Genomic DNA, 15,214 nt, shown 5'->3' with positions numbered 1-15,214 from the left:
AAAGTCTTCTTGTGGTATATAATACAATACATTAATTATGTTCACAACTTTTTAACTCCGTCTTTGGCACAACTTTAGGTTTGGGACGTGTTACATTAAAAATACAAAATCGTACTTATTGCAAAAGTGAAAATTTTGTTTCAGGTCACTGATAATCAAAATACTTCATGTAGTGCTGACAAGCTGTGTGGAAATCGAGATATCTATTACACCACATTATTTGTTATTTGCGATATTACCCTTCAGTACAGAATTCTTTTATGCGCATAAGTTGTATGTAGTGTATATCTACGTCAATGTGATGCTGGCTACCATGGCGTATCTTGTAAGTGAATTTATATCATTACCTATATAATGTTGTGACGGATTTTGTTTGTCGAAAAAGCGCTCAATTTGTACGCTCAATCAAAATTTCAAATCAAAACAAAATTGAGCGCTTTGGTAGTATTACCGGCATATAATCGGGGCTCATATTATTTGGGTGTCGTGTCATCTGAATGCACCGATCGCGTTCTGTCTGATTTTTTGGTCACAGAAATGAAACATAGTTACCTACGACGGAACAAGCTGTAGACTCATAGGTAGGAAATTTAAGAATCGATGGTTTGCATTGGTTGGTTCTTCCACATTCATAATTTTATTCTGTGCCTTTTCCGCTAGTTTTCGTATGTACGAGCTTACACGCGCGGTATTTCGTGCACTTCAATAAAGCATCGCGCGTGCACGAGCTCATTCTGGCGTGTTCTCTTGAACTGCAGCGATAGTAATATACATAGTTATTTAGATTTCAACAAGCTTGTGCAAATGAAAACATAATTTCATAAGACTAGTTTGAAATGAGAGATAAGAAACAGCAGACAAAATATTATCATATAGTCCAGTCAAATTAGACATGAACCCTGCAATAATTCGCATACAGCTGAAAATTGGTATGAATGTTCAGAGCACCATTATGACTTAACTGTGAAAAGTCCCCATCGATCCGATATGTGCTAAAAAAAAAATTCAAGGTCAAACTTAAAAAATACGGGTTTTTGAGATTTTCAGCCAAACGGTAAGTTTTATCACAAAAATATGTATGACAAGGTTTAAGACCATACAATTATCTATCAAAATTGTCTGTACACTTTCTCCTAAGAGTCAGCATTTCTGAGATTCGATGATCCGAAGAGTCAAAAAAGTGTTTTCTTCGTAACGGTCTTACACATAAATCCAATGTGATATCGCCTCGTGCCACGACTCAGCATTGTATCATGATGTGTTGTCGACGTCGAATATAAAATGATCAACCTCAATGTCGTCTGTCATCTTTAATTATCGAAAAATGGGTGCAACTTTGACGAAGGACTGCAGCGTGAGTTTCTAAGATACGAAGTTTTTGTGTCTATTATGTTTAAGAGCTCTTATACGCACACGTCACTACTCTACTTGTAACTCTATGGTCACTCTTTTAGCCCGACTAGAGGTTGCAAATATTCGATAATTTTCTATTTCGAATATTCGAATATTTTTCCAGTGATATTCGAATATTATTCGAATATTCGAATACTTTCAAAAAATAAAAAGTACTTAAAATACCAATGTTTTTATTGCTGGTTTTATTGCTTTGGGAACTATATTTTAACTATTTAACAATATAGTTTTTAAAACAGTTATAAAATTCTCATCATCATCATCATTTCAGCCATATGACGTCCACTTCTGAACATAGGCCTCCCCCAATGACTTTCACAATGACCGGTTGGCAGCGGCCTGTATCCAGCGCCTTCCCGCTACCTATATGAGGTCCTCGGTCCACCTTGTGGGTGAACGTCACACGCTGTGCTTTTTGGTACGTGGCCTCCACTCCAGAACCTTGCTGCCCCATTGGCCATCAGTTCTGCGTACTATGTGATCTGCCCATTGCCATTTCAGCTTGCTGATCCGTCGGGCTATGTCAGCGACTTTAGTTCGTTTAAGAAAGAAGGAAGAAAGAAATATTCAGGATCTCCACATTTCTGATTCGATCTCGTAAAGAAACACCGAGCATAGCCCTCCCCATAGCACGCTGTGCAACTTTGAGCTTATTTATAAGGCCTATACTATTCTCGGTTGCACAGTCAAGTTGGATTCGACGATTTACCTTTTTCTCGAAATTTGATCTACCTAGCCGAATCGTTTGTCAGAGGTAGACATACTTGTCAACAGTCTCCAGAATTGAGCTCCAACCGAAACATGGACGCTGGACAAAAGCTTCGTTTTGTACATGTTCATCCAAAGGCCTACCTGTTGGAAAACTCGATAAAGGTCTTCGAGCATTGTGCCGAGGTCTTCAAGCGATTCTGCCATGACCGCAATATCGTCAGCAAACCGCAGCTGAGTGATGTATTTGCCATTGATAGTTATTTATGCCGAATCCTTCCATGCCTTGAATGCCTTTCCATTCAAGAAGCTTGAAAGCGTCTTCCAATGCAGCGGTCAACGGTTTCGAAGATATAACATATCCATACTTCACGCATCGGCGATGCGATGCGGCATCGCTGCAGAGGAATCGCCCTCGTGCTTTGCTCCTGTACCCGGACGGACCGACATGGTAGCGTTTCTGTACAGGCATTTTAGCACCTCGATATACCGATAGTCGGAGAGACTGCAGCAGTGCTTAAGTCTTGATCGAATCAAAGGCCTTCTTATAGTCCAAGAAGAGCACCACCACGCTTCTATCCCATGCCTCTGGCGTTGTTCCCTGAAGTAAGACGGAGCTAAAGAGTCTGAGTATCGGTGTTCCACCTGCGTTCAGAAGCTCTGAGGTTATCCCGTTATCACCTGGTGCCTTGTTGTTCTTTAGCTGTTTGAGAGCCTTCCTAATCTCGTATAGGCTGTTATACGGGATGTCTTTGGTATAGTGTCGCGTTAACCTAGCTCTTGCGTCTGTTCCTGAGCTATTAACAAATTTGGAGGTATATAGCTGTCCATAAATCTTTTTGATCTCACCCAAAACCTCGGCTTTTGTTGACGTTACCGTCTGCCGTCTTCAGCATCGTCAGCTGACTTTGCTCAATAGAGTTGTCTCTTTCAAGTTATTTGGAACTTTGGTTTCGCTCTATCGCCTCTTTTATACTATTTGTATCAAAGTTGCGAATAATAAAAATATGATTGAAAAAACAAAAAACACAACTACGTAAAAATGAACAGAAAAGACAGAAACAAGACAACTTAGTGTTCACAAATGCAGTTGGAAGCATCATGACTAGTTCTTTTAGCGGGTGATATGTATTTGATGCCTCCGACTGCATTTACAAACACTAAGTCGTCTTTTTACTATCTTTTCTGTTTATTTTTGTAATATTCGAATATTCGAATACACGTAAATTTACTATTCGAATACTAATTTGAAATGAAAATTCGAATATTCGAATATTCGAATATTCGATTGCAATCCCTAAGCCCGACCAAGTTAGACATTCCAGGTTATAATAATTCACATAGAGCTGAAAATTTGTGTGAATGTTGCAAACACCATCCTAAATGAAATGTCAAAAGTCCCCGACGATCCGTCATTTAAAAAAAAGTTTTCGAAGTCTCAAGTTTTTTCTATTTTTTGACCAAAGTAGTAAACTTATCATAAAAATAGATAAAAAATAATAGTAGATTATAAAATTATCTATTAAAATTGTCTTTACCCCCTTTTCCTAAGAGTCACCGATTATGAGGTAGAACGATTCAAAAAGTTAGTTAAGATGTTCTCGTTATATGCATATGTTTCCACAACACCTATGATGGTTATTTGGCGCATTTTTTTTACCAGGTTTCCCCAGTAGGCCTTTTTTAAGATGTATTTGTTATCCTGTTCAATTCAAAACTATTTTAATAGAGTTGAAGTTGTGGACTTGTGAAGTAGTTAACAGAATGCGAATTATTCAACTTTTTGCATCGTTACCACATAAACGGTGACTCTTAGGAAAAAGGGGCAAAGACAACTGTAATAGATAATTTTATGATCTACTACTATTTCTTATCATTTCTTATGATTAGTTTATTATTTGGCGGAAAAATGCAAAAAACTTGGACTTCGTAATTTTTTTTTTCAAATGACGGATCGTTGGGGACTTTTGACATTTCATTAAGGATGGTGTTCTCAACATTCACACAAATTTTCAGCTCTATGCGAATTATTATAACCTGGATTTCCTGACTTGACCGGGCTAAAAGAGTGACCATAGAGTTACAAGTAGAGTAGTGACGTGTGCGTATAAGAGCTCTTAAACATAATAGACACAAAAACTTCGTATCTTAGAAACTCACGGTGCAGTCCTTCGTCTAAGTTGCACCCATTTTTCGACAATTCAAGATGACAAACGACATTGAGGTTGTTCATTTTATATTCGACGTCGACAACACAAATCATGATGCAATGCTGAGTCGAGGCACGAGGCGATATCACATTGGATTTATGTGTAAGACCGTTATGAAGAAAACACTTTTTTGACTCTTCGGATCATCGAATCTCAGAAACGCTGACTCTTAGGAGAAAGTGTCTAGACAATTTTGATAGATAATTGTATGGTCTTAAACTTTGTCATACATATTTTTGTGATAAAACTTACCGTTTGGCTGAAAATCTCAAAAACCCGTATTTTTTAAGTTAGACATTGAATTTTTTTTTAGCACATGTCGGATCGATGGGGACTTTTCACAGTTAATTCATAATGGTGCTCCGAACATTCGTACCAATTTTCAGCTGTATGCGAATTATTGCAGGGTTCATGTCTAATTTAACTGGACTAATAATGGCAAGAAAATGTTATACTTTTGGATGCTCGACGTTATTTCGAAAATCTATGCGAAAAGCCTTTATCACGGAGGCCTATCCTTCAAGCTGATTTAACGACTTCACCAGACTTCACTAGTTGGGTTTCATTAGCAGCCAAGTTATAGATTCTTATCTCAACAGCAGTTTCAAAGGAAGAAATCGATTTGCAAGTTTCTCGTTCTTTTTTAAATAATTCACTAGAGATATGATTACAGCAAAAAAAAATATCCCCCAATAAACTAGATTTTCTAATGCTATCAGTAAATACCAAGGTATTTGGTAAATAGGTACAAATGGACTAACTGTACATATTTACTAACTGTCTAGCCTCGCCTTAGAGTTCAGAGTTTCGAAGTTAATGCGTTATGCCCTTTTAAAGTTTCACTCCTAAAGCGTACAGCTTAAGCGCCTCTGCCTGAAGCCAAAAGCGTAAATCTAGCAGACCCGGCTAGTTAAACTAAAACTTAAGGGGCTTGGGAGCACTTCAAAACGGGAATACTGATATGAAGCATGCAGCGATTATGATATTTCTTCCGTACCTGAAAGCAATGTTGTATTAATACTTAGTAATTCTTTGATAACTTATCCTGTCCTAGTCACTTTAGTAACATTTCCCTCTATGACAATTACAATACTGATATCAAAGACGCGTAAGTTGCAAATACTCGAGCTGATCATTGTATTCTTTTTCAGGCTTTGCTAACGCTTAGTATGTCTAAATTGCTGCACAGCGAGTTTCGATCCGTGAAGAATTTATACATTGTCGGTATATTATGTTTTTGGGGTTTCGTGTTTTCCGTACCCATCACAGTGGTAAGTATTTTGATAACAACATTATTATTATTCATAATAATATTATCATGAAGGTAGAATTTGTATAAATTGTTAGATTTTGCTAATTTCGTTACATTTTCACCTCATTAACAAAATAACAGGAGGTTTAATTTACAAGTACATTTTAGAGGAAAGTAACATAATCCTGTGGGGATTTCTCATGTTGAAAATTGCAATTATGACTTCAAAACTAGGAATATTATTTTATTCATTCCTCCATTATTCCTCAAACAAAATAATATTATAATTCATATTCCACATAAGGCTACCTGGCAGGCAGTAGCTAGATGAAAATAGCGGAATATCATTATTTGGTGGTTTCGGTGCCAGTTTTGGCTAAAATTGTGACAATGGTAGTTTTTCAGAAGTTATGATAAAAGGACCTTTAGTAGGTATAGCTATGGTAATATTTACAATGGTTATGAGTTTACTTCGTTTTTAGCTATTGTTAACACGAGAGAGAGATGCATAACGAAAACGCACGTTATAATAATCATCAGCTGTTCAGTCATTAAAACAATGAAAATAAAAAGGAAAAGCTCGCTGTGTAGTACACGTAGTCATTTCCTTTAAACACGTCCACTCGCATCAAACATTCAGCGGTTACAAAAAATTCATCGGGCTCGCTCGCGCCGAGATCGAACACATGCGAAGTAGGGATGAGCCGGATATTTTATTTTATTTCAAAATCAAATAAAAAATCTTTGTTGTTGGAAGCCTGGCTACTATCCGGCTATCGTGAATTTGACCAATTAGATTTGACCGATACGACGATCCATTTCTGTGTTCGTGACCAAGCTTCGAAGTTGAATTGTCGATTTTCGTCACCAGCCGTCGTTTTTTAGCAATCACTTTGTACGTTGATGAAGTGAAAGAATGAATGGGATTTTCGTTACCTATTTCAAATTTGTTTATTGGTTAAATAAATAAATACTCTTTCACGCGTTAATAAAGCTTAAAACTTGATAAAATAAGCTCAAATAACGTTAATCAAAATGGAAACGTCAACAATGGTAACGTTTTATAGATTTCATTCAACGAAAACTTAAAGGCGCCTTCGAGCTTGCCGTGCCGTTTCTAGTTTTCATACAATTTTTAGAAGCCCAAGTGTGCCCAAGAGCCGCACGTTACTTTGGTAGTGGTGCAATAGTTTCGCCTCTGCAGCGCTTCCTCACGAATCTAATTTGAAGGCGATCGTTAGTTTGAAGACTAAAATCTACACAGGTCTTGCGCATTTCAGTCGCTCGCTCTAATTAATATTTAGAGAGAAATGATTCCGAAATTACAATTAGAAAAATTTAAGAATCATTATTTGAAACAATACGGAATTTTCCCGATTGTAGCACATCACTAACGCGAAGCTGTGTTACAGGTTAACTCGGATACGGGGTCTTAGACTGCTAACATATTCAAATCCTTTTAGTTTACAACACGTTTGATCTCTTTATTTACCAAACAAATTGTTTTAGAACCTTGAAGTAAAACGTAACTTATTGGGTGCGTTTGGCGGAAAAATCGCTCGGAAGCGGTTGCTAGCGCTGAGAAATAAGTTATACAGTTGTCGGCTACCTTCCATCTCTTCGTCATCATTCACTACATTATTTAATTTTGATATTATGTTATGCATAATTTGTATTTTTTGACTGTTTAATAAGGTTTGAGGTTAGCTTACCGCTTAGCGATCGCCATTTTGCTTAAAGCTGTTCCAAGCGCCTTTTTCGCCAAACGCACCCATTGTGATCAACCTTTCAACGGCAATGAATATCTATTTAAGTTTTAACTTAGTAGGCTCATTATTTTAGAATGCTGTGTGAAGAGGTAAATACTGGAATACGATGTAAATATGAATCATTCAAAAGCGATCGCATAGCAAACAATGCCGGACATTTGCAGAGCGGCAAAGTAGCGCCGGGGACAGTTATGCAGCCCTCTGTCGGGTCGGATGATTTACATCCAAAAACGCTTTTAAAATGATCCAAAGAGGTAGACCTCAATGCCAATGACTCACTAAATTAAAATTGGAGGTGAAGAGACGTAACTATTTGTGTGTATTTTAATTTACTAGGCCAGTCCCAGAAAAATGCTAAAATTGCTCAATCTTATTAAACTATCTGTTAGTTTGCTATTTTAATGTTAGATATAAATAGTAATATTGCCAATACGTTCAATATTGCACCAGTTCTATTTCCTCCCTTGCTTGATTACGACCCGTGCATTGAAGGATTTCATGCATTTCTAAATGAAAACGTAGGCAGTAAATCCCACTCCTTGACTGAACGTATTAAGTACTTGGAGCAAATATTATGTAGGTGTATCAGCAACGTGAGGTAGTATTGGTTTATTTGACGATCGCCCAGCTAGGTAACACGAGCTTCGGGATAAAATGTCAGCTATGTTTGTGGATTCCAATACCACAAAAATGTGCATCAAACATCAAAGGATGTCGCAAATACGGCGACTTTTTGCAGCCATAAAGTCACGTGACGTGCTATATTAACAAAACTATGTATTTTTTAAAATGTGTTTCATGCCATTTTTGTACATAAGAGCCTACTCAGTATTGACTATGCAATAAATACGTTATTAAGTGTAAAGTAAAGTAAGTAAAGTAAAAGTATTTTATTTGCCAACAAAAAATTTACAGTCTGTTTATCTAGCGGCTACTGCACTAAGCTGTGCTTGTGTCGCGGCAGCCTATTCACAATTAATCATTTATATTAGTTTAATTACATAGTTAGAGAAGGTCAGACATTCAATACCATCTCAACATAAAGGCTTATTGAAATTATACATAGCTATTATACTAAGAACTGGTTCTTAAGAAACCTGAGTAGGGAACAAACTTTGTTGCAATGCCGAGTTGCAGAAGTTCTCTTTTCAATACCTACATTTAATAAGCTCTAGGAGTTGTAAACCGATTCGATCAAATTAGCGCATGCCATGCCACGCCACGGGCGATGTTAACTTCGTTTATGTAACATTGGACCTAGTAAATAGAAATAGTTTGAGATCTGACGCGAGGATGACAAGCATAGCGACACGTGTGAGATGGAGTTAAGCCAAGCAATGTGAACTTAACGAAAGCCACCAACCACGGCGAGAGTTAACTCGCTTGGCACTTCAAGCGTCTGCATCGAGCTTCAGTTACAAGTACTTATTATAATTTGATTGAGAGGTCACACGTGTATCACTAGCGCTGCTTCGTTCATGTCCTATTTCTTGTCTTTTACTGATACGATAGATTTGCACTGCATTTGGAAATCTAATGGTCGCAGGACTTTTGGGCAGAAATAATTTTGTTAAGAATGCAGAATATTACCTCTTTCCACACATTGTGATTCCTTAGCAGAATATTTTTCGGCTGGTCACTAAGTACGCCATTCCATACCTACCTCAAACCGTCTCTGGTATTTCAAATTCTAATCTCCAGAGTTTCAAGCAGCTTTTGCTTTGTCTTCTTCTTTCGAAACTGAATTTCTTTGATGACGAGGTTGCAGAGATCAATCTGTATAACCTTACGAATCTTGTAACATATTTACGGTCATCGGCTGCGAAGAAGTTTTTTTATTTTCTTTTCGTAATATTCGCTTCTCTGGCTTGTCTACCACATTTAATTTAATTGACTCTGGGTTCGGGTGTCGGCAGGAATTCCTCTGCTAATTTATCGTTTACCACGGACACGTCTGGTGCAACTAACTGAAGGGGGCTCAGTGCAAACAATTAAATGCTCGTAATTGGTATTACTTACTGTTTTAAATGTTAACAATATCATAGAAAGTACTTCATAGTCACATTTTTAAAGGATACTCAAAGCCAATGTAACGACATTTTGTAGAATAAATAAATATTAAAAGAAATAACAACGAAAGTAATGTGCGCGCAACGAAGTAATATCATTTTGTTGTTTTTTTGTCTTGCGCCGTAGAATTTCTAGACAGCCTTTGAAATCTATTTACATATTACCCACCAATATTGGTACCATTTGAAAGCCTAGTTTTAAACTTCATTTCATTAATTTTTTTACCCCAAAAATATGTCTTTGGAAGGATCCAGTGTCTTTTCTTAAAGCGACAACAGGTAATTACGCTTTAGCCAACTTTTATGGTTATAATACTGTTAAATTGGGATTAAGCACTAAGCTATCCATCTGAGACACGGAGGACACGTGAGATCATTATTTGGTTTTATAACCACAAAAATTGGTCTAATTGGTCCCAGAGGTGAGCCCCAAGTGAGGCCTTTTTTTAAGTTACATTTATAGTACCAATTAGGTAATTGTTTATAAAGAAAATAAAATGTGTTTTTCTTTAAGTTTATTTATTGGGCTTTTAAATAACATTAATATTATTGGAGAACCATGTTTGTGCTAGAAGAAAATCTTAAAAGTAGCTGTCGCGGGACCAGGAGGTGCGATTTATTTGACGCCGAGAGTATGACAAAAGTCGACATTTCTTCAAGAAAATCTCTTAAAATTTAGTTTTTTTGGAATGGCGTAGAAGTATCAGTATCACACAAAATCTTTGAGGAAAAATACCTAAAAAGATACAATAGTTATAATACTTGAATATTAAAAAGATATCATATAAAATACATTTAACTCCTTTTAACAAATTTAAAAACCTCATAAGACACCATACCTCTCAGAATAATATTACAGTAATAACAGACGCTTGTTTGTTTGTTGTTGTTGTTTCACTCTGCAAATTAATTGGACTACAGTTACTAAATTTCATCAAACTTTTTTTTTCAGCAATCTACAGTATCAAAAAGTAGTTTACAAGGCTTAATTTACGGTATTAAGGTGTCAGTTTTATATTTGGGTGGTTTTAAAGTGGCCATTGTCATGTGGATGTACGGAGTCGGCAGGTTCTCTACGGACATACATTATTGGCTCGGCTTCAAGCCAACAAAGTTTTGGTCAATGTGCTGGATGTTTCTGCCTGTCGTGCTCTTCGTAAGTATCCAAAAGTATTTGGAACCTATCAAATGTTAGTTATTTTGTAATTTAAAAACGCGATTACAAAATACACGTACCTATGTACGTAGCTTATCTAATAAATCTACTGAACCTAAAGCTACTTTAATTTTTTGACTACAATTAATTGGGTTAAATAAAAATAAAAATGAAACTTTGTAGCTTTTTGCTAAAAATAATATTATTTTCTTAGCCCCATCTCGCAAAAACTACAGGACAAAGGTTTTGGTGCCTATTTTTACTTAAAAAATAATAATATTAATTTATCTAGAGAAAATGAAGGAAAGTTTTGTATACTGTGCATGCAAAATTGAGAATGCTTCCTCAAAATTTATTTATTTGATAATAACAGAAAAAAATCAAGAAATCTAAGAGAATGAATGGTGTAAAACCGTGTGGAGCGGAGATGGTGTCTTTGTGGTTCCCGACAGTGTAGTATCTTGCTTTTGTATAATATAGGCACGGTTTCATGTAGAAATATTTCCTTGCTAAGATTTTTGAAAACCTTCGTCATCAAACTCTTGAAACAGTGTTGTGTATTCGCCACAACTGTGACATTGTATGTGGTTTCTTATCCAGGATCGATGCTTCCTTCGATTGTTAAAATATTGAAGAATTAAATCGTGAGTCTTCAACCTCTAATTCTCTTTCTCAAGCAAAAAAATTTTATTCTGGTTTCTAACCATAAAGGACTAACACTATCAAACCCTTTTTATATTCATTAAGTGACATTTTTCAATCGTCATAAAAGTTTGTTTTAGCTATTGCATATTTTTTTGTAATTTTTAGCTTCAATGAACATTCGTGGATCCTTAAATATTATGCGAAATTTTAATGGGTTCCTTCTTTTTTATGCTTTTTTTGGTAATTGATTTGATTTTTTAATTTTGGAATTTCTTTATTTACATAATTAACATACATACATGTTTAGTTAGTACATGATAACTTAAAAGCTAGCGTTTTTTATAGACTTAATAAACCTTTTCATTTAAGTTATGGTAGTAAGTAATCTAAATTAAAAAGATAAATCAAATATTTAATTCAGAAAAAAAAGAATTATTTCAAATTAGATATTAACACTATACTCTTTGTTCAAACATCTGACCTGACGAAGGCATTAAAGTATTATATTTAATAAACACCTGATTAATTTCTAGATGTCGATTTAGCATTGAAGTACTCGTATCTTTATTCGAATCTGAAAGATACTTGGACATAGTACGTCGGTACAACGGAGTAATTCAGTATATTCACCTTCAGATAAATATGAATCATCGTCTTTGTTTGTGTATGTGCTTGAAGATTCTCCTGCATTTTCTTCAAGGATTTGAGTTTCTAGGGCTATTTGTTGTTTGAACATATTTTTTATTCTTCGATGGTGTTGCTGCTCAATAACAACCAGCCACTTATCCTTGAATCTAGGATAGGAAATTGTTGCAATCATTGCCTTGATTCCTGTAGATGTAAACAAATCAAAGAAATCTTGGAATCTTACAATGCCAACGACTGTATGACGCCGCTTGTCCGGAGATAAGTACACGCGGGGTGGGTGATTGTAAGCTCCCTGCGCCCCTCGGGCTCATTATATGGCCTATCCGCCGCGTGCGTAGTTACAGTCGCATTTAGCAGTGCACCCACCCACAAGAACATAGAAAACTTTATACTACGCATGATGTTTGTATTTTCGTTGCTAGTCGAACAATGTAAACAATCTTTTTAAAATTTTTAAAATAGTATCAATGAATAAATTTAATAAAACTATTTGATTTGAAAAAATATCGGTGTTCAACGATGACTTTACCAATGTAGGTTGTGAGTTTTGTGTTTATTTTATTTTAAAACAAATTATTTCGTAAAAAAAGAAATTCAAGACAGTTTACAAATTGCACAAGCAATAAAACAGACTTTATCCACTCAATTATAACTATAAAACTAATTGAGTAATTTGAATTACGATTAATGTAATTTAAACCAATTACCAATTGCTTATGTAATCGAATTAAATTAGTGCCAATTACATGTAATTTGAATTACAGTAGTTCAATTACTTATCATGATATAAATAATTCAAAAAATTAGGTACCTAAAAAACTACTATAAAATAAAATTTATATCTACGAATTAATGTGTAAATAGCCACGCCACACTAGGGAGACGCGGACGATTGGTGACTCCGAACAACTTAAAATTATAGCTGCACAAAATGGAGACCACCATCCTGCGGATCTGGAGACGGAGACCAAGGCTCAAGGGTCGACCCTTTGATAATCTTGCGATTTATCAAGAGAAAATTCACCAGTTTTCACTTCACATAACGTTGACAACACTCAAATAAATGAGTGCGGTTTTGAGTATAGTTTTTTCCTATTAAAGTTCGTCTGGTGGCACTACGCACTTTGGCCACTTGGCTCCCGCGAAGGCTCTGGTCCCGAATCCGATAAACAGATCGGTAAGAAACCATTTTATGCAGCAAGCTAATTTAAAGATTTATTTGGAGTCACTGAAGAAAGGGAAGTAGGGAGAAAATATTGTATTAGAATTTGGGCATAGGCCCAACCAGCTACTGTCTAGGAAGTCTAATGAATAATGTAGTTGCTTCATTTTATTAAACCAATTTTAATTAAGTCTGTTTCTTTTCAGTCATTTTCTATAAACAGAATTGTAATTTTGATTACTCAAAAGAAGGACATTGCAGAAATATTGGCAGCGTCATTGTGGATTGCGTTCTCTGCATTAGTAGTTACAATAATACAAATCAAAACGGTGGTTAAGTATCTTGTACGAAATGTAAGTATGTTAGCTTAATTTGACTTTTTTCATATCATTATAGTATTCGTAGCTTTTATATCAATAAATTGTTAATTGGTGAGGTCTAGTTTCCATACAAAATATATGGGCATGTTATTGAGATTCAAATATTTCAGTGCTTGCGCGAGTTTTAGCGTAATTTTTGCAATTTTTCTGTAAGACTCTTAAAACAGTAGATAAGATAAGATAAGATAATCATTTATTGTCTTTTCTGCGTAGTAGTAACTTAATGATAGTTCTTATTACGTGCAAGTGATTTTTATCGATATCTTTCACTTAATAATGTCCTGTCTAATAAAATTAGCAGCCTGGTCGTGGACTAGGCCAGTTGCTGTTCGTTCATCAGGTGCTATTGGGGCGGCAACTCGAAGTAGTGTCAAGTAACCCATGCATTATTTCAGAATATTTCCAAGGCGTTCACCAGCAGTTCGAAGTACGGGCCACCAGACTCGGATGACCGCAAACAGCGGAGAACGTACAATGAAACTATACGATTAAGGCAGTGCATACACAATTGCAACGTGCTTGACGTTAGTATTATCATTTTTAAAGTCATCAATCCTTTATTGTTTCTTTCCAAATAAATAACAAACTTTTACTACAAGTACTGTGAACTTATTGGATATTGTTTATAATAGGAAGTCCGCTCATAACTTATTTAATGAAAGTAATTGTACTCGTATATTTTCTGTAAAAAAATACTAGCTTATATACCAGCTTATTATTTTGGTAAAGTAATATGTTTTCATGATTTTTCCTGAGCTTTATAAGGAGTCCATGCTGTCCATGATAATAGAAATATTCCACATCTCTATTGACTTTTAGAATTGAATCTTGTAAGGATATTCTTCTATATTAATAATTTAAAAATGGATAAATTGTGCTAACCCCTTTATCATCCATACTCGGGTCACATGAACTGTGACCCAAAACTATAGTATAGTCCGGGAAGGTTGCCAGGAGTTGCGATGGTTTCGCTATACGTCTCGTCTCGTACGTATCTCCCTATCCTCTGCAGCAAACTGAAAAGTAGGCAACCCTAATGTACGGGACTTTTTCTGTCTCTCGTTCCATTCTGTATGTTTCAAAAATCTACAGTTCACCGCCAATAATGATCTTTAGATGCTCTATCATTTTCTTTTGACCAATTTTATTTCTTAAATCTTTCCTCTGGGGCTAATATAGTCTTTACCGGTGGATCGCACGGGAGTACGTTGATTTATTAATGTTTTCAACTTGTTGCAGGACTCATTTGACTGTAATCATCTACCGTTGCTACATAAAACTAGATCAAGACTGTCATCGTCAAGCGGGTCCAATCCATCAATAAAAAATATCTTCGAAGCTGAAAATAAGAAACGACATTCGGATATCGTGGAGGCTTTTGAGTAGTTATCTTTTCTTGTAAGGATTTATTTTTAGGTAACTGTTTGTGAAATAAAATCATGGTATTAATGGAATAGCTTTTTATTGGGGCTGGTGTAATGAGTAAGTAAAACCTCGGATAAAGAAAACCTTCTGTTGCACAAGAGCCAGTCATCACTAGGTGCAAATATAGACTCAGTCTTAATTAAAAAAGACTTTGAAATACAAATCACTTTAGTCCACTTTCAAAATTCAAATGCCCCATTGCAAAGCAAACGATTAGTAAGCATCATCTTTGTGCGAATGGAAGGGATATTTGCCTTCCATTCGAATTGTGTACAGTATTCTGAATTTTGATGCAGAAAAGTTAATAAAGTCATCTTTGCATTCTACCCCCATTATTCTTTATAAGGTGTGCATTACCCCAGCGTTGTGCTATAGAG

The 15,214-nt window shown here is 35.7% G+C and overlaps 1 protein-coding gene across 2 annotated transcripts in view; it reads left to right on the top strand.

The window, feature by feature from the left end:
* LOC135086504 (sodium- and chloride-dependent glycine transporter 2-like) overlaps nucleotides 1-14,858 on the top strand; it is a 36,086-nt gene extending 21,228 nt beyond the window's left edge. For both annotated transcript variants that reach the window (XM_063981226.1, XM_063981227.1), the window contains 6 exons: nucleotides 145-325; nucleotides 5,483-5,602; nucleotides 10,374-10,577; nucleotides 13,239-13,385; nucleotides 13,808-13,936; nucleotides 14,652-14,858. In XM_063981226.1, the coding sequence (XP_063837296.1) occupies nucleotides 145-325; nucleotides 5,483-5,602; nucleotides 10,374-10,577; nucleotides 13,239-13,385; nucleotides 13,808-13,936; nucleotides 14,652-14,798 (928 nt within the window). In that variant the 3' untranslated portion in view covers nucleotides 14,799-14,858. The remainder of the gene's footprint in view (nucleotides 1-144; nucleotides 326-5,482; nucleotides 5,603-10,373; nucleotides 10,578-13,238; nucleotides 13,386-13,807; nucleotides 13,937-14,651) is intronic.
* The last annotated feature ends 356 nt before the right edge of the window (nucleotides 14,859-15,214 follow it).

The sequence above is a fragment of the Ostrinia nubilalis genome, chromosome Z, assembly GCF_963855985.1.
Source record: "Ostrinia nubilalis chromosome Z, ilOstNubi1.1, whole genome shotgun sequence".
NCBI classification, from domain to species: domain Eukaryota; kingdom Metazoa; phylum Arthropoda; class Insecta; order Lepidoptera; family Crambidae; genus Ostrinia; species Ostrinia nubilalis.
This window is presented reverse-complemented; position numbering and strand designations above follow the sequence as displayed.